This window comes from Thamnophis sirtalis, unplaced genomic scaffold (genome assembly GCF_051295495.1).
Source record: "Thamnophis sirtalis isolate CommonGarterSnake01/CBP01778 unplaced genomic scaffold, rThaSir2_p1.2 scaffold_3, whole genome shotgun sequence".
Classification (NCBI taxonomy): domain Eukaryota; kingdom Metazoa; phylum Chordata; class Lepidosauria; order Squamata; family Natricidae; genus Thamnophis; species Thamnophis sirtalis.
Window position 1 is genome coordinate 15,998,332 of NW_028261383.1, and position 27,625 is coordinate 16,025,956.

At 38.1% G+C, this 27,625-nt stretch overlaps 1 protein-coding gene across 1 annotated transcript in view; it reads left to right on the forward strand.

Moving 5' to 3' along the window:
• The window catches only part of LOC148047278 (vomeronasal type-2 receptor 26-like), a 44,212-nt gene extending 37,806 nt beyond the window's left edge, over positions 1–6,406 (forward strand). Inside the window, exons 5-7 of the mRNA XM_087708028.1 lie at positions 219–410; positions 2,156–2,282; positions 5,502–6,406. Coding sequence (XP_087564154.1) covers positions 219–410; positions 2,156–2,282; positions 5,502–6,406 — 1,224 coding nt within the window. The remainder of the gene's footprint in view (positions 1–218; positions 411–2,155; positions 2,283–5,501) is intronic.
• The last annotated feature ends 21,219 nt before the right edge of the window (positions 6,407–27,625 follow it).

Here is a 27,625-nt window from a genome sequence, read left to right on the forward strand (position 1 = left end):
AATATACTGTTTATTTAGTCAATATAAGATGGACAATTTTTTGAATCTTTCCCTCTTTAAAATGGTGGCAACATTAGTTCCCTCAACAAGAATATTTCAAAGTTAGACAACTGTATTACATAGATTCAAATGTGAAAAGACCATATAGGATAATAAATTAAAATACCATTTGAAATTCCTGGATTTTTCCATTCTAGTTTCATCCCTTTTTGCAGAAGAATACATTTTGCAATCTTTCTGAGATGAAAATGTACTTGGACCAAAATGGAGATCTGGTAGCAGATGTGAACATCTGGAGCTTGGTGGTTCTGCCAAAGAATAATTACATCATAAAGTACCCAGGGAGTTTTGAAAAACAGAAACTTTTTATCAACCAAGGTTTTCTTTCACAGCTAAAATCGTTGAATAAGGTGAGCAAAATATTGGGGTCTTTTCTATGTTTTCTAAGTCTTAGGATTCATTTCAAGTGGGCAAAGCCTAATCACAAAGAAGAATGATTTGAATGTGGGGAGGAGAACACTTATTGTTTTCTTAGACTGCTTGAGACGCTTGGGAGGATTTTAGTCCAAGGTGTCTTTCAGATGTTATAATGTGGAACAATGCTTTAAGCTGATTCAGCTGTGACTAAAATGAAATTTTGGGGTGATTATTCTTGAATATAATGATGTCAAGAATTCAATATCTTTATTAGAATAGAGCAATCATCATCAAAGTTTAAAATCATGGATATATGAAGAATGGAGGAATTCATGTTAATATAGCCATGAGGAAGAATCCACTGGTTGTCACTTAATGCTTAAATGTTTTTCTCTGAGAGCATATGCACCAAAGACAAATTCCTTGTGTGTCCAATCACACTTGGACAATAAAGAATTCCATTCCATTCCATTCCACCCAATCCCATCCCATCCCATCCTATCCTATCCTTCTACAATGTATTAAGTAGAAACTCTTGTATTGCAATGAGATATTCCAGAAGCAAAAGGGAGGAAATATATGAAAAATCTGTTGGCAGTTGTATCTCCTGCAATTTTATTTATTTGTTTTTATTTATTAATTTTTCAAACATGTACAAGATAGCAGGTATAAATATGAAGTTGGACATGAACAAAGGAAATGAATGCAAATAAATGGGGACAGTAGGACAGGGATGGTAGGCACACTGGTGTTATTTTCCACACACCCCTTTATGGACCTCTTAGGAATGGGGTGAGGTCCATGGTAGTCAGTTTAAGGTTGAAGCGGTGAGGGTTTGAGGATGTAAAAATTGAGTCATGTAGAACATTCAAGGCATTGACCACTCTGTTGCGGAAGTCATATTTTCTGCAATTGAGTTTGGAGTGGTTTACCTTAGTTTGTATCGATTGTTTGTCTGTGTGTTATTGAGGTTGAAGCTGAAGTAGTCATTGACAGGTAGGCGACACAGTTCCAGATTGTCCAAGCTTAAGATTTCAAGCATGGTGGCATAAGGGATTCTATTGTGAGTAGAGGAGTGGAGGACTCTTCTCGGGAAATACCTTTGGACCCGCTCAATTGTATTAATGTCTGATATACAGTGTGGATTCCAGGCAAATGAGCTGTATTTGAGAATTGGTCTGGCAAAGGTTTTGTATGCCCCAGTTAGTAATACAAGGTTACCGGAGAAGAAGCTTTGCAAATTCAGGTTAACAATTCTTGATGGTTTTTTTGGCACTGCTGTTACGGTGAGCTCTGGGGCTTAGATCGTTTGAGATGACTACTCCTAGGTCCTTGACAGAGTGAGGGTCGTCTATGAGCTTGTTTCCTCCCAACTCGTTTTTGGTGTTCTGATTTTTGTTGCCAATGTGTAGAACAGAGCATTTGTTAGTTGCGACCATTCTGACATATGATCAAGGTCTCTTTGAAGAATAGCAGCATTGTCGGTGGTGTTAAATCATTTTTCATCATCAGTGAAGAGGACACAGCTGCTTTTAATATGATCACATAGGTTGTTGATGTAAAGCAGAAGGAATCTGGGTCCCAGAACTCTTCCTTGGGGGAAACAGCTGTTAACAAGTTTGGGAACTTGTTAGAGATTTCATATTTATCAAAAGGGAATCCTGTGGGCTACTTCACTAACATACTTTTGGGCACCATTTTTCCTGAATGCTTTGGCATTCATTGTTTTTCTGCTTAGCCTCTGCCTCAGTCCAAATGTGTAGAAAACTGTCATCCTGGATTTTTCAAACAAACTCGGGAAGGAGAGCCAGTTTGCTGCTATGACTGTGTTCCTTGTCCAGAGGGGACCATCTCCACTCAGGAAGGTGAGTGAGGAAAGAACATTAGATTCATCCAGATCATTTGGAAGTACAGCTAAGCTTGGTTATGTTATTCTTGTTTATTTTCAAGTTGCCCGATTTCTGGGCTGAGTAAGAAAAAGATTTGGAAGGATAAGGTAGGATGGGATGGAAAGACAGGGTGCATCTGCCAGAATGAATCTCTCTTCTTCTTGTCAGTTTGGAAGTGTCCTTCCATGTTGTCCTTTCTTAGCAACAATTGAACTTTTTTAAAATATGAGGTATGGTTTCAGGTCAATAGATCTCCCTCACCCATATCAAATTTTCCTTAAGGGCATCTCTCTTTCTCTCTCCCTCCCTCTCCAGTATTAGGAATAAATCTGCCTCTTCTTTCTTCAGTGCTCTAAATGTCTATGTTATAGTTTAAGAGTTAAACACAAATATTATTTGTAGCTCATTTCAATAATCCCAGGTTCACTATAACCACCGAAATGGATTCCTTGATAGGATTGCTACTTGGTCTTCCCACTTCTTCTCATCTTTCCAATTGTTTTGGTTATTAAATAATGAAATAGAAAGAATTACAGCACCAAAAGAAAAGAAAGAAAGAAAGAAAGAAAGAAAGAAAGAAAGAAAGAAAGAAAGAAAGAGGAAAGAAAAAGAAAAAGGAAAAGGAAAAGAAAAAGAAAAAGAAAAAGAAAAAGAAAAAGAAAAAGAAAAAGAAAAAGAAAAAGAAAAAGAAAAAGAAAAAGAAAAAGAAAAAGAAAAAGATTCTATTTTAGGACTAGAAGGACTAGGTGTGACATTATAGCAGTGTTCCAGCATCTCAGGGGTTGCCACAAAGAAGAGAGAGTCAAGGTATTCTCCAAAGCACCCGAGGGTAGGACAAGAAGAAAGAAGCGTGGAAACTAATCAAGGAGACAACCAACTTAGAACTAAGGAGAAATTTCCTGACAGTTAGAACAATTAATCAGTGGAACAACTTGTCTCCAAAAGTTGTGAATGCTCCAACACTGGAAGATTGGATAATCATTTGTATGAAATTGTATAGGGTTTCCTGTCTAGGCAGAGGGTTGGACTAGAAGACCTCCAAGATCCCTTCAAACTCTATTATTCTATTCTATTTTATTCTATTCCATTCTATTTCATTCAAATGTTTAAGTCCTGTGTTACATCAGGAATTAACCTTTTCGTTTAAATATTTTTAAATTTTTATTTATCACACAAAGTGACTCAGGGCGACATACAATAAAATCAAGAAGAAAACATATTAAAAATGAGATTAAAACCATGACATTTTTTAAAATGAACAAGATTGTTAGAAGGATATACACCAACACATACCGTATTTTTTAAGTATAAGACACACCGGAGTATAAGACACACCAAGGTCTTGAAGAGGCAAATTAAAAAAAAAAAGTTTTTACACTCTGCAAACCTCCCAAAAATGGCCCGTTTTTGTTTTGTTTTGTTTTGTTTTAAAAAGGGGGCATGAATAGCCTTTAGGAGGCATATAAAGTGCTCCTGGGGGGTGGCCCCCCAAAAACAAGCAAAAATGGCTCATTTTTTGCAACCAATTGCATGCATAGCCTTCAGAAGGCTTATAGAGTACTCCTGGGGGCTGGGGGGGGGGAAATTGAGTAAAACCTGGCCCATTTTTCACTCATTTCTGCCTTTCCCAGCCCCCAGGACCTCTCTGAAAGCCTCCTACAGCTCTGCACAGCCATTTTGGTGAAGGGGCGGGGTCATAGGAGGCAAAAAAACTGTATTCAGTGTAAAACATGCACCCAGATTTTCAGCCTCTTTTTTGAGGGAAAAAGGTGCATCTTATACTCCGAAAAATATGGTAATCAGCACGCAAGTTACTTGTTCCTGGGGGATCCTCAGGCCTATTGAAAGGAACACATTTTAAGAGATTTCTAGTCCTCCAATCTTGGATCTACTCTCACTTTGAAGTTAGTTTGTCGACCCCAGCCCATGCCGAGAGAAGTACCTGGGATCCAATCCTGTATTTCTGCACAGAAATAAATTTGAGCCCATGGGAACCAAGTGCAAAGCAAGTGTATCTGCTGATACTTGTATTTATACCATGAAATACACCATATAGTAATGGTTCAAAATGCAATGGCACACAGCACTATTCGGTTCCTCTCAGTGGTGGGATTCAAATTTTTTAACTACAGGTTCTGTGGGCATGAATGTGGTATACCTTGCTTGCCGTGGCTTGCTGGCCGTGGCAGGGGAAGGATCCTGTAAAGTCTCGATTTCTTCCCAATCAACTGGGACTTGGGAGGCAGAGAATACATGGGGGCGGGGCCAGTTAGAGGTGGTATTTACCGGTTCTCTGAACTACTCAAAAGTTTTGCTACCGGTTCTCCAAAACTGGTCAGAACCTTCTGAATGCTACCTCTGGTTCCACTACATTCTGCCATCTTACACCCCTGTTGTGTGAGCTGCACAGGCACCCAACCTTTCCTCAAATGCAAATAAGTTCATCTTCAAAGTTCTGGATGGCATAGAACCAGGGTATTGGTGGGAATTCCTCACTTTGAAGCTATCTGCTCATCTCATTATAGCAAATATGAAAGGCATGTTCCAGGTCAATTCCCTAAAATTTTACCACTTTGTGGTTCCCTGGAAGCCTGCCTTTTTTTGCAGTCCCTTCTCTGTTAAGATCCAAAAGACCTCCTAAACCTCTAGAGAAATGATCTTCCCCCAGGCATTTGCATAGGGCAGTCATGGCAAACCTTTTAGGCACAGAGTGCCCAAACTGTGTCTATACACACATGTCCAAACTGCAAGGCACACATGTGTGAACATGTGCATGAGAATGTGCAAACCTGTGCACAAAAAACCACGCTTTCTTGGACATGGGTGGACACATGCACTGAGACCCTGGGGTGATGCCGTGTGTGCCCACAGAGAGGGCTTTGCATGCCACCTCTGGTATGTGTGCCAGAGATTCGCCATCATAGGTATAGGGTGAGGTCAGAGCAGACTGAAAGTGTGGGTGGACACAGTGAAGGGTAGTTGTGGTGCCCGGTATTACTCTTTGGGGTATTTTTTATTATTCTTTATAAAATCATACATATACTGAAATTGTGTATGTGTATCTTTATGTACAGTCTCCTTTTTACCATTTACTAGGGCTTTCCTGTCTCTCAGTATCAGCTGTCATTTAAGCATGTCTTTCTTGAAATTTGAAAGGAGAAACTATAAAAGAAACATTTCTTTCTATTTTCTCAGATACTGAAAAATGCACCAAGTGCCCAGATGATCAATATTCAACTGAGAACCGAATCCAATGTATCCCCAAAAGAATCTCCTTCCTGTCCTATGAAGAACATTTGAGCATTGTGCTTGTCTCCTTTGCCCTACTTTTGTTCCTAGTTGCAGCCTTTGTTTTAATCATATTCATTAAATACCTAGAAACTCCCATTGTCAAAGCCAACAACCGGGATCTCTCCTACGTCATCCTTGTATCCCTCCTGCTTTGCTTCCTGTCTCCTTTACTCTTCATTGGTCAACCAAGGAAAGTCACCTGCCTTCTCCGACAAACAGTGTTCAGCATTGTCTTCTCAGTAGCCGTGTCTTCTGTGTTGGCCAAAACAATCACAGTGGTGCTGGCTTTTCTGGCCACAAAACCAGGAAACCGAGTAAAGAGATGGTTGGGGAAGAGCTTGGCCAACTCCATCATCCTTTCTTGTTCCTCTATCCAAATTATCATCTGCTCCATCTGGCTGGGAGTTTCTCCCCCATTCCCTGACTCTGACCTTCAGTCCCAGCCAGGAGTGATCATCCTTCAATGCAACGAAGGTTCTGTCACCATGTTTTATATTGTCCTGGGATACATGGGTTTCCTAGCTGCCATATGCTTCACAGTAGCTTTCCTGGCCAGGAACCTGCCTGGGGCCTTTAATGAAGCCAAACCGATCACCTTCAGCATGTTGGTCTTTTGCAGTGTCTGGATCTCCTTCATGCCCACCTATCTGAGCACCAAAGGAAAGTCAATGGTGATTGTGCAGGTCTTCTCCATCTTGACTTCTAGTGTTGGACTGCTGGGCTGCATCTTCTTCCCCAAGTGCTACATTATCATCCTAAGACCAGATCTAAACACTAAGGAACATCTAATCATAAAAGTAGGGAACTAGTTATTATAAGGTTTGTATCCTCCTTTTCATCTGTATGATAATTAAGGTTATTTAAAACTGAAATAAATAAAAATATGAATATCCAAATATACACTATGAGCCAGCTATAACAGAAATAGTGAAGAAAAAATTAATAAAAAGTCCTAAATAATATCCATTTTCATCAACCAGGAATTAGTTCAATCCTTAAATGTTTTTAAGTATAAGTTTTAGAGAAACACAGTCCTTCAATTTCTTTGCAAAAATAGATAACAGACTTAACAGATAACATATAACCCGAACACATTCTTTAATGTTCAGGTCAGTTACATAAAGGGATTATATACTTTAGTAATACAATTTATATCACATCTACATTTTAATCTTTACATTTCTGTCCAATATTGTTTCGATGTAAACTTTGATTTGAAGCAACAATGATGCTGTAGAAAAAGAATTAATAGAAACTAGAGTCCTTAAATTTCTTACCATCTCTCTCTCTCTCTTTCTCCCTCCATCCTTTTTCTCTCTTTCTTTTTCTGACACATAAACACTTTCACAAATCTGATGCCCATTTTTAGAAAAAATATTCTTTCAGCAGACCAATAAACTTAAAATATTAATATTTTCTAATGGATTAATTTCACTATTAATTCCACTATAATTCAATTATAACTAGCATATATTACATTTTAAAGACATTGATCCAAGTTATTCCAGTTTTTCATCCCATAGGTAAGACATATAAGTATTGCTAACTTTCATTCTATTTTTAAAAAAATTTACACAATTAAACTGTTGTGTTGGGGTCAAGGATCCCAAAATTCGAGGTGTACCTTAGATGCTGTTAATGCATCAGGGCCATGCAGTCTTGTCAATGTCTGTTTCAACTGTATTATATTGCCAAAGATATTTAGAACTAAATAAGATGAAATGAAACATCTGCAAAACATCCAAGCTCAGATGTTACCTAGTTAAAATTGTAAAAGTTCTTTGTATTTGAAATAAAATATGCATTGTGTTCACATATATTGCATGTAAGAGGACACAAAAAAAATCAAATTTGCATATTTCTAAGTGGGAAATAGTTGAAAGACTGGAATTATTGTAACTCCATTCCTTTTCATATCAATAAATCTTGCTAAAGATAACTCTGTGAAAATCATTCAATGAAGGAAGGTGGGTGGAGCTTCATAGAGTTAACGGGCACAGGGAATGGAACTCTCCATTCCTGTGCTGGCTTCTCCCTATTTGTCTGCTCCAAAAGGAGTCAAAGCCACCTTGTAGGAGCAGCGAAGCTAAGGTGGGAGCTTTGCGGGGGGACACAGGAGGGATCTCAACTCTCCTGCTGAAACCTGGGGCTTTTTTCCCTCTATGCCATGACGAGGGGAAGAGGCAGTCTAAGGTGCCTGCCATGAAGCTGGGGAGCCAGATGACCATCTAAGCACAGAAGGAAAAAGAATTAAAGGAAAAAGGCAGAAAAATCATTAAAATACAGAAAATCGGACTTTCACACTGGATAGACAAAATGCTTTGGATAAGCATTTTGAAATGCTAAGATTATCTACTTAAAAATCAACATTATTTTTCCATTATGGGAAAATGCAAAAACTGGTTAATATTGAAGTCCAAACTAAGAGTGCCATCTGCTGACGAAAGGAAGAATAACATACTCCCAAAATTGTGGAGCTATCCAGAGGAACAGGTTGATTAATTTTGGGATACAAAGAACTAAGAATATTAAATTTTGTTAGAAGTGACCATAGGTTTGAATGTATGGTCTTTGGATTATTTGACAAAAAAGGGACACAATGAAATTTAACGAGATGCTTCATCAAGGAGAAAGGAGTAGAACTTGGGAAGAGATGGCATTGGTAATTCAAAGTACAAGGGAGACAGTGACAAGTCATTTTAAGGAAATAATGAACCGAATAAAGAGCATAGATGGGAAATATAACAGAAAGGACTATGAATGATCAAGATGCCCAGGAAGAGGATGATCTAACTGAAAGAGTAGATGAAAAAATGGAAGAGACAAAATGAAAGAAACAAGATGATAAGGAAGAGATAATAATAAAAATAATAAGGATTGATGACATAAGCTAAAGGGAGAGTATTCCAAGGGAATTAAAAAAGGAACTGGAGAACTAGGAAGATTCTTATGGGAAAGAGATAGGGGCGAGAGTAGATACTTTGGAAACTAGGCAATGGAGAAGGGCAGAGAAGGGAGAAATGTTTAAAATGAATAGTCAAGATGTGGAAGCTAACAGAAATAAGGTTCCAAGAGAGGAATATGGGAGGCAAGCTAAGAAACGAACAATTAAAGCTTTAAAGTGGGTAAGAGATGATGGTTAGAAAGGGAATATGTTTTAATACACTAGTGGCATAATCAAAGTTAGAATAGGGATGGAAACCAGAGATGGGGGATTAATAAAATACCCATTTTTATATAATAAGGAGAAGTAATAATAAGAGGAGAAATTAGAATTTGATTGATGGCATTACTAAGTATACTTAAATAATATGGTGACTGTTCTAAAAATAATTAATCAAACCATTGATTACATAAATAAAGAAAATTATATAATTCAATATGAATAGGTGTATGCTTGCTAAATGCAACAACTATGACTAAAAATACTTTATTTTTATTAAATTGTTGGGGCCAATATGCTGACTCTGTAAACCACTTAGAGAAGGCTGTAAAAGCACCTTGAAGCAGTCGGTATATAAGACTAAGTGCTATTGCTAGTGCTAAGTGCTAAAATGTCTAAGACATGCAGAATATGGTGATTAACATAAAAATAACATATTGAAATATTGAATAATTAAATATTTAAGGATTATAAATTGAACAAGCAAATAATTGAATATTTAAATTTAGCATAAATGTTTGTACTATTATTAAAATTGTGTATGCTTGTTAAAAGTAATAAATATGATTAATAACATTATAGTTGTATTAAAAGGTACAATACTTAGAATAGAGTGATTGGCATAGAAATGAAACATTGAAATGTTTAATATTAAATATTAAATAATAATTTAATAAACGGATGTGTATCATTACAAGAATTATATAAGGTTGTCAAATGAAAAAAATATGATCAATACTATTGTTGATCATATTTTTATTAAAATAGGTGCAACACTGTTAATGCAGTCACATGTTTGTAATGTGTGTGTGTGTGTGTGTGTGTGTGTGTGTGTGTGTGTGTGTGTGTGTGTAAGAATATCATTCAATGAAGTGGGCACTGCTTCCCTGTATGGCACCAGTGGGCTGAAAGGCAAGCTGGGAGCAAACTATTCTTGGCAATGGACTGATATTTATGATCTCCAACTTCTGGATCACATCTCAACCAGACTGAGACAAAAAAAATCAGATCTAGTTGTTGCCGCCAAGGTTTTAGGGCATCAGTTGGAACCCTGACAATTTTAATTGTTCTGTCAGGAGATTTTTTCCTTAGTTCTAGGTTGCTTCTCCCCTTGATTAGTTGCCATCAAAAGTTTCTTGTCCTGTCTTCAGGTGCTTTGGCGAATAGGTTGAGCCCCTCTTCTTTGTGGCAGCCTCTTAGATATTGGACATTGCTAAGCTGTCAACCCAGTTCTTTTCATTAAACTGGACATACCTAATTCCTGCAACCATTCTTCATATGTTTTAGCCTCCAATACAGAGGTTCGTTCCTACCAATTCGCACCTATTTGGTAGAACTGGTTCGTCAAATCTACCGAACTGGTTAGAAGAGGTTCCACCAGTGGACCTGGAAAGCAGGCCACACCTACAGAAGAGGTTCCAAAAATTTTTGAAACCCACCACTGCTCCAATCCCATAATCACCTTTTTTTTTCTGTTCTCTGCACTTTCTCTGGACTCATCTTATTTTTTATATAACGGCGACCAAAACTGGATGCAATATTTTAAGTGTCGTCTAACCAAGACATTATAAAGTGGTAGTTAAACTTCATGTGGTGTTACAGGTATCTTCAGGGGATACCATGATTAGTAGTATCAAAGGCCAGAGAGAGGTCATGTAGGGGAAGGATGGATACATAACCTCCATTCAACCCTCACCACTCAGCATAAGGGAGCAAACAGTCACTCATGCCCTTGTCACCTCAAGACTGGATTACTGTAATGTGCTCTACATGGGGCTGCCCCTGAAAAGTGTTCGGAGACTACAATTAGTCCAGAATGCAGCCGCGCGAGCAATACTGGGTATACCTAGGTACACCCACATTACACCTATCCTCCACGAGATGCACTGGCTGCAAGATTCAAGGTGCTGGTTATCACCTTTAAAGCCCTACATGGCTTAGGACCCGGATATCTTCAAGACCGTCTTCTGCCGCACACCTCCCTATGACTGATAAGATCGCACAGGATGGGCCTTCTCCAGGTGCCATTAGCTGGACAATGCCGGCTGGCAACGCCTTGGAGTAGGGCCTTCTCTGTTGCCGCTCCGGCCCTATGGAATGAGCTACCCCCAGAGATCCGGAACCTACCCACTCTCATGGCCTTCCGAAAAGCTATTAAGACCTGGCTATTCCAGCAGGCCTGGGGCTGTTGACCTCTGGATTGAGGTCCAGCCCCACTTAGATTGGGTGCATGTTGTGTCTTTTTTAAATTTGTCGTGTTTTATCCGTTTTTAATTTCTTTTAGTCTCTGTTTCTGTAAGCCGCCCGGAGTCCTCTGGGATTGGGCGGCCTATACATTTAATAAACAGTTTAAACAATTTAAACAGTTTAAAGAGCATCAAACACAAACATTGGAGGGTCACCTTATCCAGTCGTCTCAGTTAATTATGAAATGCATAGAAGAGAAGATGCCATCCAAAATAATATCAGAACTCTTTCACCTGGGGTTGAACTCTTATCCTACAACACTCATTTCCTAACATGTCCCAATAGAGAGGAGGGAGGAGATTCTACAGCTCTTTTTCTAACTGTATAGTTTGGAAGGCATTAAGAATCTGCTTCAAATGTCCTGCTATCACTTCCTTTCAATAAAAGATTAGGAAATATCACGTTTTCAAGAGTCTATAGTTTCTTGGGAAAGGACGAGAGGCAGGTCCTTACAGAAAGGATCAAACACAAAGCATGGAGTGCCACCTTATCCAGTTGTCTCAATTAATTATGAAATGCATAGAAGAGAAGAAGTCATCCTGAAGAATATCATAACACTTTCACCTAAGGTTGAACTCTTAACATTTGTTTTCTAACATGTCCCAGTAGGAAGGGCCACGACCACTCCACAATTCTGCCCTCGGGGCTATTCCTGTGATTTTGTAGTAACATGCAGTTCCCCAGCTGCCCCTCTGCACATGGAGTCCTGGAAGAGGTTCAAGATCCCCAGAGAAGTTGCTTCTCTCTCTGTAATTATCACCATCCTGTACTTTGAGATCTTTTCTGATACTTCTCCAGTGGCTGCCTTTGATGTAAACCCAGACTGATGCAACATGGAAGTAATCTTGCACCAGAAAAGGATAAATACCTCTAGTTATGTTGGGTGTTTTCACAAGATTTAGGACAGGCAGAGGACGTGCACTTGAATGTACCTTTCTCTCCTTTTATCGTGAAGCTCAGTTTGTCTCTGTCTAACCCACCGGCATTTCCATCTTGTGAGAGTGCTTTGAATTCTTCTAACTTCTTGAGGTTTAGAAAGAGAGAAGTGGCTGATTCAGGCCAAGGAGGTATGGACCTCGTGCTTCTGCTTTCTATGATGCTGCTGGTTCTCACCCACATAAACTGTGGAGGTCTCAAAAAGAAATGTCCCCTGACTTTGAAGAAGCAGGACAAAGGAAACCCTTGGAACTATTACGGGGCAGGAGACCACATCATTAGTGTGATTGAAACGGTAGCAAAACCTTCTCCTGAGCTATTACTGTTCAATGGGGCTCGTTACATTTCATCTCCTCCGTAAGTCATTCACTGTGATGGACTTGCTTCTTCTCTGTTTGCATTTCTAACACTCTTCCTCCCATCTTTTTATTTCACTTACACCTAAATTGTAAGGTTATGTATCAGATCCTGGTTGGCTTTGATTTATAGGGCTCTTCTCTTTTACTTCTATGAGACTCAAATGCAGAGATGGGCAAAAAGAACTGAAAAGAACCAGAGAAATGGAGAGACAAAATTTCAGAGGATCTTCTCCTCTTCCAGTACTGACTTCACCCCTTGAAGAATGTTTTTTTTTAATTTCATGTAATTATTGAAAGAAGAGTAGATACCTCTGTGATCTCATATTAAATTCCTGATTTTTATAGGAATAAGGTTGACTTCCTTTGGTGATTTACTTATTCATCTGTGAATAAGTAAATTGTTTTTTATTGTTTTTATGATGGCTCTATTTAATGGTTGAATGAGGTTGAATCCTGCTGTCTGAACTCTGCTATTGCTTGGTACCAGTCTGCCATGAAATCTGGGAGGGGGAAACTGGATGGGAGGGGAGAAGGCTTTACTGTTCCCATGCCTTTGGGGTGAGACAGGCGGGAATGGAATGCAGCTGTATAACAGACTTAACAGATAACATATAACCCGAACACATTCTTTAACGTTCAGGTTAGTTACATAAAGGGATTATATACTTTAGTAATAAAATTTATATCACATCTACATTTTAACGTTTACATTTCTGTCCAAAATTGTTTCAATGTAAACTTTGATTTGAAGGAACAATGATGCTGTAGAAAAAGAAATAATAAGAACTAGAGTCCTTAAATTTCTTATAACACCATCTCTCTCTCTCTCTCTCTCTCTTTCTCCCTCCATCCTTTCTGACACATACACACTTTCACAAATCTTGCTAAAGATAACTCTGTGAAAATCATTCAATGAAGGAAGAGGGGTGGAGCTTCATAGAGTTAATGGGCACAGGGAATGGAACTCTCCATTCCTGTGCTGGCTTCTCCCTATTTGTCTGCTCCAAAAGGAGTCAAACCACCGTGTAGGAGCAGCAAAGCTAAGGTTGGAAAATGCAAAAACTGGTTAATATTGAAATCCAAACTAAGAGTGCCACCTGCTGACGAAAGGAAGAATAATATACTCCCAAAATTGTGGAGCTATCCAGAGGAACGGGTTGATTAATTTTGGGATACAAAGAACTAAGAATATTTAATTTTGTTAGATGTGACCATAGGTTTGAATATATGGTCTTTGGATTATTTGACAAAAAAGGGACACAATGAAATTTAACTAGATGCTTCATCAAGGAGAAAGGAGTAGAACTTGGGAAGAGATGGCATTGGTTATTCAAAGTACAAGGGAGACACTGACAAGTCATTTTAAGGAAATAATGAACCGAATAAAGAGCATAGATGGAATGCTGGGAAATATAACAAAAAGGACTATGAATGATCAAGATGCCCACGAAGAGGATGATCTAACTGAAAGAGTAGATGAAAAAATGGAAGAGACAAAACAAATGAAACAAGATGATAAGGAGGAGATAATAATAAAAATAATAAGGATTGATGACATAAGCTAAGGGGAGAGTATTCCAAGGGAATTAAAAAAGGAACTGGAGAACTAGGAAGATTCTTATGGGAGAGAGATAGGGGCGAGAGTAGATACTTTGGAAACTAGGCAATGGAGAAGGGCAGAGAAGGGAAAAATGTTTAAAATGGGTAGTCAAGTTGTGGAAGCTGACAAAAATAAGGTTCCAAGAGAGGAATATGGTAGGCAAGCTAAGAAACGAACAATTAAAGCTTTAAAGTGGGTAAGAGATGATGGTTAGAAAGGGAATATGTTTTAATACACTAGTGGCATAATCAAAGTTAGAATAGGGATGGAAACCAGAGATGGGGGATTAATAAAATACCCATTTTTATATAATAAGGAGAAGTAATAATAAGAGGAGAAATTAGAATTTGATTGATGGCATTACTAAGTATACTTAAATAATATGGTGACTGTTCTAAAAATAATTAATCAAACCATTGATTACATAAATAATGAAAATTATATAGTTCAATATGAATAGGTGTATGCTTGCTAAATGCAACAACTATGACTAAAAATACTTTATTTTTATAAAATTGTTGGGGCCAATATGCTGACTCTGTAAACCACTTAGAGAAGGCTCTAAAAGCACCTTGAAGCAGTCGGTATATAAGACTAAGTGCTATTGCTAGTGCTAAGTGCTAAAATGTCTAAGACATGCAGAATATGGTGATTAACATAAAAATAACATAATGAAATATTGAATAATTAAATATTGAAGGATTATAAATTGGACAAGCAAATAATTGAATATTTAAATTTAGCATAAATGTTTGCACTATTATTAAAATTGTATAAGCTTGTTAAAAGTAATACATATGATTAATAACATTATAGTTGTATTAAAAGGTACAATACTTAGAATAGAGTGATTGGCATAGAAATGAAACATTGAAATGTTTAATATTAAATATTAAATAATAATTTAATAAATGGTTGGGTATCATTACAAGAATTATATAAGGTTGTCAAATGAAAAAAATATGATCAATACTATTGTTGATCATATTTTTATTAAAATAGGTGCAACACTGTTAATGCAGTCACATGTTTGTAGTGTGTGTGTGTGTGTGTGTGTGTGTGTGTGTGTGTGTCTGTGTGTGTGTATGAAAGAATATCATTCAATGAAGTGGGCACTGCTTCCCTGTATGGCACCAGTGGAAAGGCAAGCTGGGAGCAAACTATCATTGGCAATTGACTGATATTTATGATCTCCAACTTCCGGATCACATCTCAACCAGACTGAGACAAAAAAAAATCAGATCTAGTTGTTGCCGCCAAGGTTTTAGGGCATCAGTTGGAACCCTGACAATTTTAATTGTTCTGTCAGGAGATTTTTTTCCTTAGTTCTAGGTTGCTTCTCCCCTTGATTAGTTTCCATCAAAAGTTTCTTGCCCTGTCTTCAGGTGCTTTGGCGAATAGGTTGAGCCCCTCTTCTTTGTGGCAGCCTCTTAGATATTGGACATTGGTAAGCTGTCAACCCAGTTCTTTTCATTAAACTGGACATACCTAATTCCTGCAACCATTCTTCATATGTTTTAGCCTCCAATACAGAGGTTCGTTCCTACCAATTCGCACCTATTTGGTAGAACCGGTTCGTCAAATCTACCGAACCGGTTAGAAGAGGTTCCACCAGTGGACCTGGAAAGCAGGCCACACCTACAGAAGAGGTTCCAAAAAATTTTGAAACCCACCACTGCTCCAATCCCATAATCACCTTTTTTTTTCTGTTCTCTGCACTTTCCCTGGACTCATCTTCTTTTTTATATAACGGCGACCAAAACTGGATGCAATATTTTAAGTGTCGTCTAACCAAGACATTATAAAGTGGTAGTTAAACTTCATGTGGTGTTTCAGGTATCTTCAGGGGATACCATGATTAGTAGTATCAAAGGCCAGAGAGAGTTCATGTAGGGGAAGGATGGATACATAACCTCCATTCAACCCTCACCACTCAGCATAAGGGAGCAAACAGTCACTCATGCCCTTGTCACCTCAAGACTGGATTACTGTAATGCGCTCTACATGGGGCTGCCCCTGAAAAGTGTTTGGAGACTACAATTAGTCCAGAATGCAGCCGCGCGAGCAATACTGGGTATACCTAGATACACCCACATTACACCTATCCTCCACGAGATGCACTGGCTGCAAGATTCAAGGTGCTGGTTATCACCTTTAAAGCCCTACATGGCTTAGGACCCGGATATCTTCAAGACCGTCTTCTGCCGCACACCTCCCTAAGACCGATAAGATCGCACAGGATGGGCCTTCTCCAGGTGCCATTAGCTGGACAATGCCGGCTGGCGCCGCCTTGGAGTAGGGCCTTCTCTGTTTCCGCTCCGGCCCTATGGAATGAGCTACCCCCAGAGATCCGGAACCTACCCACTCTCATGGCCTTCCGAAAAGCTATTAAGACCTGGCTATTCCAGCAGGCCTGGGGCTGTTGACCTCTGGATTGAGGTCCAGCCCCGCTTAGATTGGGTGCATGTTGTGTCTTTTTTAAATTTGTCGTGTTTTATCCGTTTTTAATTTCTTTTAGTCTCTGTTTCTGTAAGCCGCCCGGAGTCCTCTGGGATTGGGCGGCCTATACATTTAATAAACAGTTTAAACAATTTAAACAGTTTAAACAGCATCAAACACAAACATTGGAGGGTCACATTATCCAGTCGTCTCAGTTAATGATGAAATGCATAGAAGAGAAGATGCCATCCTAAAGAACATCAGAACTCTTTCACCTGGGGTTGAACTCTTATCCCTCAACATTCATTTCCTAACATGTCCCAATAGAGAGGAGGGAGGAGATTCTACAGCCCTTTTTCTAACTGTATAGTTTGGAAGGCATTAAGAATCTGCTTCAAATGTCCTGCTATCACTTCTTCTCAATAAAAGATTAGGAAATATCACGTTTTCAAGAGTCTATACTTTCTTGGGAAAGGACGAGAGGCAGGTCCTTACAGAAAGGATCAAACACAAAGCATGGAGTGCCACCTTATCCAGTTGTCTCAGTTAATTATGAAATGCATAGAAGAGAAGAAGTCATCCTGAAGAATATCATAACACTTTCACCTAAGGTTGAACTCTTAACATTTGTTTTCTAACATGTCCCAGTAGGAAGGGCCACGACCACTCCACAATTCTGCCCTCAGGGCTATTCCTGTGATTTTGTAGTAACATGCAGTTCCCCAGCTGCCCCTCTGCACACGGAGTCCTGGAAGAGGTTCAAGATCCCCAGAGAAGTTGCTTCTCTCTCTGTAATTATCACCATCCTGTACTTTGAGATCTTTTCTGATACTTCTCCAGTGGCTGCCTTTGATGTAAACCCAGACTGATGCAACATGGCAGTAATCTTGCACCAGAAAAGAATAAATACCTCTAGTTATGTTGGGTGTTTTCACAAGATTTAGGACAGGCAGAGGACGTGCACTTGAATGTACCTTTCTCTCCTTTTATCGTGAAGCTCAGTTTGTCTCTGTCTAACCCACCGGCATTTCCATCTTGTGAGAGTGCTTTGAATTCTTCTAACTTCTTGAGGTTTAGAAAGAGAGAAGTGGCTGATTCAGGCCAAGGAGGTATGGACCTCGTGCTTCTGCTTTCTATGATGCTGCTGGTTCTCACCCACAGAAACTTTGGAGGGCTCAGAAAGAAATGTCCCCTGACTTTGAAGAAGCGGGACAAAGGAAACCCTTGGAACTATTACGGGGCAGGAGACCACATCATTAGTGTGATCGAAACGGTAGCAAAACCTTCTCCTGAGGTATTACTGTTCAACGGGGCTCGTTACATTTCATCTCCTCCGTAAGTCATTCACTGTAATGGACTTGCTTCTTCTCTGTTTGCATTTCTAACACTCTTCCTCCCATCTTTTTATTTCACTTACACCTAAATTGTAGGGTTATGTATCAGATCCTGGTTGGCTTTGATTTATAAGGCTCTTCTCTTTTACCATAACTTCTATGAGACTCAAATGCAGAGATGGGCAAAAAGAACTGAAAAGAACCGGAGAAATGGAGAGACAGAAGTCCAGAGGATCTTCTCTTCTTCCAGTACTGACTTCACCCCTTGAATAATGTTTTTTTTTTAAATTTCATGTAATTATTGAAAGAAGAGTAGATACCTCTGTGATCTCATATTAAATTCCTGATTTTTATAGGAATAAGGTTGACTTGCTTTGGTGATTTACTTATTCATCTGTGAATAAGTAAATTGTTTTTTATTGTTTTTATGATGGCTCTATTTAATGGTTGAATGAGGTTGAATCCTGCTGTCTGAACTCTGCTATTGCTTGGTACCAGTCTGCCATGAAATCTGGGAGGGGGAAACTGGATGGGAGGGGAGAAGGCTTTACTATTCCCATGCCTTTGGGGTGAGACAGGCGGGAATGGAATGCAGCTGTATTTCCAGTCCATACCAAAGGGACCATTCCAAAAGCATTTTTATAAAAATTGATTGAGCGATGGGGGCTAACAATGGGAAGTACTTAAACTGGGGGAAAGTTACACTTGGAGATTTTGGCATGCAAATTTCAGCTCAGGCTTTGCTTTATTGCAATTCACAAATAAAACCAAGAATTCTTTTTACTCAGGAGTTCAAGCTGAGCAGCTGCTTACTCTGTAGATTAAAATTACTATTAGAAATTAGGGTTTACTTGTGATTCTTAACCCTGGTGGAAGAATATCCCCACCTCATCTTCTCAAAACTGAAAAAAACTAATAATGGGTGACTAACATTTGACCATGCTTTTGGATCAATATTGATGACTTAATAGACTCATGGAGATAAATAGGAATAAATTAAAATATTTTGTTCTTGCTGTTTCTGGTGGTGACAACATGAAAACATTTATACAGTACTAGGCACGTTAATCTGGCAAAAATGCTACCCTTCGTTTTCGCCATTCAAATGGTCAACAAGAATACCTGGCTCCTGCATAATCTCACACTTGGCTACAATGTCCATGACAACTATTTGAGCACCCTTCGCACTTCTGATGCCTTGATGGACACGCTCTCTACTGGAGAAGTCAATGTTCCCAACTACAGCTGTGGAAGGAAGGACAATCTTCTGGTTATTATTGATCGCGGTCTCAGGGAAATTTCCACACAGATATCAACATTAGTAGGCACCTACAAAGTCCCACAGGTTTGTGTTTCTGTATATCTACATAGTAAAGTGAGTGGGGGTAGGGGTGGGGTGGGGGTGAGCAATAGATCTAACCATGCCTGCTCTATTGAATTCAAGAACTATTTCTTACCAGGGCCATCATCATGGCTGTTTATCTATATTTGGTTATTGTATTGCTACTGTATGCTGCCCTGTAACATTGCTTTAGAGGCTTATGCGTTTCACTTCTGATGGAGAGGAGAGTCTCTGTGTCCAATCAAAGTTTTTCTATACAAACGAAGATCTAGCAGTGATGGAAGCTAATATTTTCTATGTGATTTAAGCTAAAACAATGATATTTGCAATGATGAACAAATTCCAGATTCACAAAAATAATAATTTCAATGTATTACCTTACCTATTCTTTATAAAACATATACAGTATGTCTTCTGTATTCATTATTACTATTAATTGTATTAAAAATGTTACACTTATAACACATTAGTTAACACATTAAGTAGTTTTACCCTAATCTGTTCATGATCATAAAAGATTCGAAGAGAGAGTCCATAGTTCGAATTTCCTATTGAGCCGAGATGGCACAGTGATTAGAGTGCAGTACTGCAGGCTACTTCTGCTGACTGCTGGCTGCCAAGAGTTTGCCAGTTTGGCAGCTCAAATCTCACCAGGCTCAATCTTGACTCATCCTTCCATCCTTCTGAGGTCAGTAAAATGAGGACCCAGATTGTTGTGGAAAGAGGCTGACTCTATAAACTGCTTAGGGAGGGCTGTAAAGCACTGTGAACAAGTATATAGGTCTAAGTGCTATTGCCATTGTTACTAATTTATTAAAAGGTAATATTCTGGATTTCATCTGACCCCAAATATAAGACAGCATTCTTCATTGCTCTTTCAGATCACTTGTAGATTTGTTTCAGAGGCTCTGAGTGATAAAAGTCATTTCCCCTTTTTCTACCGGATGGCCCCCAAAAGTGAAGTCCAGTACCCAGCAATTGTCCAACTGCTTCTCCATTTCAGATGGACTTTGATTGGTCTCTTTGCTTCAGACACAGAGAGGGGAGAGAATTTCATGAGGACTTTTAGTCCTGTGCTTGTTAAGAATGGAATTTGTGTTGTTGTATCACAACGCTTCTCAGTGACTATATATATAGCACCCTTGAAGGATGCCCTCTCTAAGTGGAGGCAAGTCAATGTCTTTGTTTTCTTTACAGACTATAATACCATGATTGATGGAATTTCTGCTGTCCATTTCACACTTGGAGATTTGCCAGGAACCATTGAAGGGAAAGTCTGGATCATCACGCTCTTTGGAGAATTACCAGTGAAAAGTCATAGAGTTTACCAATATGTCCATAGTATTTGGAACTTTCAGATCCAGGAAAGAGGTTATGAGAAGACTTACCAATCACCTATTGTGGTGGCACCCCTACATAAGTGTTTTCACTGTTCTTTTTCAAAGCACGTCTTTTCTGTCAAAGGCCGAAAAAGATGCACCCAGAAAGCACCAATGGAGACTAAAGACAAAAGGAACAGTTACAAATTTGGAGTTGATCCTCGTGTTTACAGTGTTGTTAGGACTCTGGCTTATGCTTTGAATGCAGCATATTCCTCCATATCCAGGAGGAGAAGCAAGGACGGTCAAGAAACTATGGGAGCTTCAAGGCTTCAGCCATGGCAGGTACGGGGTTCCAACAAGAATCCATCAAACGTAATCCAAACAAAAAGAAAGGGAACCATATCAATCTCTTTCTACTACAAAGTCCAACAGGTTTGACCAATCTCTTCTCTTGAGTCATAATGTTCTCAAGACAGGGAGCTATGAGAGATATTGCAAGAGTGTTGTCTCCTCCATTTTCCAACTGTGAGTTTGTGTTAGTTTGAAAAGTGCTCCCAGATGCTTTCTGATTTTCCTGTGGACAAACATAGATTGTTCCTAGCAAATGGTTTGATAAGAGGAGGGCACAGCTGCATAACAGTAGAGAAAGAAAATCAAAAAGGATTTGAACTTTTCAGGCTTTACAAAGCATTGGTGGGAGATTTGTACTTTCACAGTTGCAAGGTTCTTTTAATGTAGCATTACAATGAAGTATAATTACAGTAGCGGCCAAAAGTGTGGAAACCTTTTGGGAAAAGCGTACATGTTTTATAGCTAATAACATCACTTTTCTTTGGAGTAATACCATAAAATTATATATCAATGGAAAGATAATTTAATTAAGAATGCAATGCAATAATTTATTTATGAAGGATTTGTTATTAGAATAGGAGTTATAAAGAAGAACAATGAAGCATGTAGAAAAACCGAGACATACAAAAATTATCACCATGTCAGTTAATTCTTAGTTGGGTAATCTTTAGCGTGAATTATGGCCTTACAATGTCTTCCCATGGAGTGAACCAAGTCTTTTACTTCTTCAGCTGTTATAATATGAAACCAAAATGTAATTATTGCTTCTATTAATTGGTTTTTTGCTTGCTATATTTGGCTATAACCTTTCATAAAATACAGATAATTAAACAAACTTTGTTGCATTACATTCTTGATTAAATTATTTTTCCATTGCTATATAATTGGTACTACTCTAAAAAAGGTTGTCTTATTACCCATCAAACCTCAAAAATACACTTTTCCCAAAAAGTTTCCACAATTTTGGCCACTACTGTAGCTCACCTGGTAATATTCCCCATGTGGTCTGCATGGCAGAATATTAGCCTAGCAACTTGTTGACAAATTTTGAAAGAATGAATAATCTTTTTTTGTTAGTTTGGGTATCTTTGACCTGTTCTTGAATGCTCCCTATAACTGACAAATTGTGTAAATTATTTATATTGTCAATATATGATTGAACAAAATTGTCAAATCTTTGTTGCTTTGCTTTCTGGTTATCACGCTGTTACTTTCAAGGAGTTTTAGAAGTTTCTTAAGAAGAGTTTATTTATTCAATTTATTTGTGACCAGCTCTAGAATGTTTAATATAACTGACAGGTTATATTTATCAATATACTGTTTATTTAGTCAATATAAGATGGACAATTTTTTGAATCTTTCCCTCTTTAAAATAGTGGCAACATTAGTTCCCTCAACAAGAATATTTCTAAGTTAGACAACTGTATTACATAGATTCAAATGTGAAAAGACCATATAGGATAATAAATTAAAATACCATTTGAAATTCCTGGATTTTTCCATTCTAGTTTCATCCCTTTTTGCAGAAGAATACATTTTGCAATCTTTCTGACATGAAAATGTACTTGGACCAAAATGGAGATCTGGTAGCAGATGTGAACATCTGGAGCTTGGTGGTTCTGCCAAAGAATAATTACATCATAAAGTACCCAGGGAGTTTTGAAAGACAGAAACTTTTTATCAACCAAGGTTTTCTTTCACAGCTAAAATCGTTGAATAAGGTGAGCAAAATATTGGGGTCTTTTCTATGTTTTCCAAAGCCTTAGGATTCATTTCAAGTGGGCAAACCCTAATCACCAAGAAGAATAATTTGAATGTGGGGAGGAGAACACTTATCGTTTTCTTAGATTGCTTGGGACGCTTGGGAGGATTTTAGTCCAAGGTGTCTTTCAGATGTTATAATGTGGAACAATGCTTTAAGCTGATTCAGCTGTGACTAAAATGAAATTTTGGGGTGATTATTCTTGAATATAATGATGTCAAGAATTCAATATCTTTATTAGAATAGAGCAATCATCATCAAAGTTTAAAATCATGGATATATGAAGAATGGAGGAATTCATGTTAATATAGCCATGAGGCAGAATCCACTGGTTGTCACTTAATGCTTAAATGTTTTTCTCTGAGAGCATATGCACCAAAGACAAATTCCTTGTGTGTCCAATCACACTTGGACAATAAAGAATTCCATTCCATTCCACCCAATCCCATCCCATCCCATCCCATCTTATCCTATCCTTCTACAATGTATTAAGTATAAACTCTTGTATTGCAATGAGATATTCCAGAAGCAAAAGGGAGGAAATATATGAAAAATCTGTTGGCAGTTGTATCTCCTGCAATTTTATTTATTTGTTTTTATTTATTAATTTTTCAAACATGTACAAGATAGCAGGTATAAATATGAAGTTGGACATGAACAAAGGAAATGAATGCAAATAAATGGGGACAGTAGGACAGGGATGGTAGGCACACTGGTGTTATTTTCCACACACCCCTTTATGGACCTCTTAGGAATGGGGTGAGGTCCATGGTAGTCAGTTTAAGGTTGAAGCGGTGAGGGTTTGAGGATGTAACAATTGAGTCATGTAGAACATTCAAGGCATTGACCACTCTGTTGTGGAAGTCATATTTTCTGCAATTGAGTTTGGAGTGGTTTACCTTGAGTGTGTATCGATTGTTTGTCTGTGTATTATTGAGGTTGAAGCTGAAGTAGTCATTGACAGGTAGGCAACACAGTTCCAGATTGTCCAAGCTTAAAATTTCAAGCATGGTGGCAGAAGGTGGCATAAGGGATTCTATTGTGAGTAGAGGAGTGGAGGACTCTTCTTGGGAAATACCTTTGGACCCACTCAATTCTATTAATGTCTGAGCTGTATTTGAGAATTGGTCTGGCAAAGGTTTTGTATGCCCCAGTTAGTAATACAAGGTTACCGGAGAAGAAGCTTTGCAAATTCAGGTTAACAATTCTTCATGTTTTTTTGGCACTGCTGTTACGGTGAGCTCGGGGGCTTAGATCGTTTGAGATGACTACTCCTAGGTCCTTGACAGAGTGAGGGTCGTCTATGAGCTCGTTTCCTCCCAACTTGTATTTGGTGTTCTGATTTTTGTTGCCAATGTGTAGAACAGAGCATTTGTTAGTTGCCACCATTCTGACACATAATCAAGGTCTCTTTGAAGAATAGCAGCATTGTCGATGGTGTTAAATAATTTTTCATCATCAGTGAAGAGGATGCAGCTGCTTTTATTATGATCACATAGGTTGTTGATGTAAAGCAGAAGGAATCTGGGTCCCAGAACTCTTCCTTGGGGGAAACGGCTGTTAACAAGTTTAGGAACTTGTTAGATATTTCATATTTATCAAAAGGGAATCCTGTGGGCTACTTCACTAACATTACTTTTGAGCACAATGTTTCCTGAATGCTTTGGATTCATTGTTTTTCTGCTTAGCCTCTGCCTCAGTCCAAATGTGTAGAAAACTGTCATCCTGGATTTTTCAAACAGACTCGGGAAGGAGAGCCAGTTTGCTGCTATGACTGTGTTCCTTGTCCAGAGGGGACCATCTCCACTCAAGAAGGTGGGTGACACCCCCGGAAAGAACATTAGATTCATCCAGATCATTTGGAAGCACAGCTAAACTTGGTTATTTTATTCTTGTTTATTTCAAGTTGCCCGATTTCTGGGCTGAGTAAGAAAAAGATTTGGAAGGATAAGGTAGGATGGGATAGAAAGACATGGTGCATCTGCCCAAATGAATCTCTCTTCTTGTCAGTTTGGAAGTGTCCTTCCATGTTGTCCTTTCTTGGAGACAATTGAACTTTTTTAAAATATGAGGTATGGTTTCAGGTCAATAGAGCTCCCTCACCCATATCAAATTTTCCTTAAGGGCATCTCTCTTTCTCCCTCCCTCCCTCTCCAATATTAGGAATAAATCTTTATCTTCTTTCTCCAGTGCTCTAAATGGCTATGTTATAGTTTAAGAGTTAAACAGAAATATTATTTGTAGCTCATTTCAATAATCCCAGGTTCACTATAACCACCGAAATGGATTCCTTGGTAGGATTGCTACTTGGTCTTCCCACTTCTTCTCATCTTTCCAATTGTTTTGGTTATTAAATAGTGAAATAGAAAGAATTACAACACCAAAAGAAAAGAAAAAAAGAAAGAGGAAAGAAAAAAAGAAAAAGGAAAAGAAAAAGGAAAAGGAAAAGGAAAAGGAAAGATTCTATTTCAGGACTAGGAGTGACATTATAGCAGTGATCCAACATCTCAGGGGTTGCCACAAAGAAGAGGGAGTCAAGCTATTCTCTAAAGCACCCAAGGGTAGGACAAGAAGTAAGAAGGGTGGAAACTAATCAAGGAGAGAACCAACTTAGAACTAAGGAGAAATTTCCTGACATTATTCTATTCTATTCTATTCTATTCTATTCTATTCTATTCTATTTCATTTAAATGTTTAAGTCCTGTGTTACATCAGGAATTAACCTTTTCATTTAAATATTTTTAAATTTTTATTTATCACACAAAGTAATTCAGGGCGACATACAATAAAATCAAGAAGAAAACATATTAAAAATGAGATTAAAACCATGACATTTTTTTAAAATGAACAAGATTGTTAGATGGTGGAGATAATGAATGGTGGGAAAAAATTTTACTAGTTGGAATTTATGCCCCAAACCAAAAACAAGAGAGATTTTATGTTAATCTATATAAGAGGATAAATGAAATAGAATGGCAAAATATATGTATTCTAGGGGATTTCAATGCTATAGCAGACGGTAAGATGGACTATAAGGGTACACACAAGAAAAGTACAAGAAGGAAACTACCGTCTGCCTATGTAAATATGGTGAAGGAATTAGATCTTTATGATGTCTGGCGAACAATGAATGACAAGATGCAACAGTACACGTTTTACTCCCATCCACATAATTCATGGTCCCGTATCGACATGGTTTGGTCAAACTCGGAACTACTCATGGATACTGTAAATATTGAAATAACAACGAACAAGTGGGCCAACCATCACCCAGTCTTATGGCAATGGAAAGGGAAGGCAAGGATAAAAGCTAGGTGGACATTAAACCAGAACATATTACAAGAGAAACAATTTGTACAACAAATAGAAAAGGAATTGGGCTACTTCTTTAAAGAAAACTGTAAAGAGCAGACCTCAATACAAAATGTTTGGGACATGATGAAGGCAGTTGTGAGGGGAACATCTATAGCCTATATAATAAGAAGAAACAAAGTGTACAGGGGAAAACTTAATACACTGAACAAAGAATTAAGAGAGACAGAACTGCTGACCCAGAAAGAGCCAGAAAACAGTAGACACAGGGAAAAAGGAGAGTTAATTAAACACCAAATAAATTTGATCTCTCAAGAGGAAATAGCACAAAACATTAAGAGAATGAAGCAGAATTATTTTGAACATGCAAATAAAACTGGGAGATGGTTGGCCCACAAAATAAGAAAGGAGAAGGTCAAAAGAATTATTAAACAATTGTGTGACGAGGAGGGGAATTTGAAACAAGAAATAGGAGAAAAGAAAAAGATCATACAGAACTATTATAGGAAACTATATAAACAAGACGAAATTAGTGAACAACACATTAGAAAATACCTTATAAAGCAGAAACTTCCAGTCTTGTCGGAGGAGATGAGAGAGATGCTCGATAAAGAAATTACACAAGAAGAACTGAAAAAGGCCATTCAAAAACAAAAAAACAATAAAACACCTGGGCCGGATGGGCTTCCGTTGGAAATATATATAAAAACTTCAAAATACCATGGAAGACAAATTATTAGAACTATGTAATGAGGCACTACAAAATGGTAGGGTCCCAAAATCATGGGGGGAAGCTTACATCACCCTAATACCAAAGGAAGAGGCGGACAGTAGCAAGGTCCAAAATTATAGACCCATATCCCTGTTAAACGCAGATTACAAAATTTTTGTATCAATATTGGTGGAAAGACTAAAAATAATATTAAATCAAAGTATCCATTCGGATCAAAACGGCTTTCTCCCAAAAAGACATATTAGAAACAATACAAGAATAATAATTGATACCCTGGAATTCTATCAAACAAGATCCGAGAAACAACTCGCATTAATTTTTGTCGATGCCCAGAAAGCCTTTGATAACCTAGATTGGAACTTTCTAATCACTCAACTAAAAATGATGAAATTTGGCGACAAATTCATTAAGATTATAGAATCTATATATTCACGGCAATCTGCAAATATCATAGTCAACGGGGAACTAACGGAGAGGATACAAATTGGAAAGGGTGTTAGACAAGGGTGCCCGCTCTCCCCACTACTATTTATTATGTCACTAGAGGTTCTTTTAAATTAGATAAGATCAAATCAGGAAATTAGGGGCTTGACCATAAAAAAAGAACAATATAAAGTACAGGCCTTCGCGGATGACATGGTCTTTATCGTGGAAGACCCCTTACTTTCAGGACCGAATTTGATGAAGGACATTGAGAACTTTGGGTGTGTGGCCGGTTTAAAAATAAACAAGGAAAAAACAAAAATGATTATAAATTTTTTTCCCAAAAACCAGATTGGAGAACTAGAGAAAACAATGGAATTAAAGGTAACTAAAAAAATTAAGTATTTAGGGATCTGGCTGTCTGCGAAATGCTCTTCCATAAAAGAAGACAACTATGATAAGTTGTTACAGAATACTCAAAAGGACTTAAAAACCTGGTCAAAACTACAACTATCACTGATGGGAAGAGTCGCAGTAATTAAAATGAATGTTTTGCCAAAAATCCTCTACCTATTTCAAACGGCACCGGTCAAATTAGGGGAAAAATTTTATAATGATTTGGACAAAATGATTCGAAACTTTATATGGAATGGTAAAAAGCCCAGGGCAAAATATATGCATCTGCAGGATAAAACTACCCAAGGG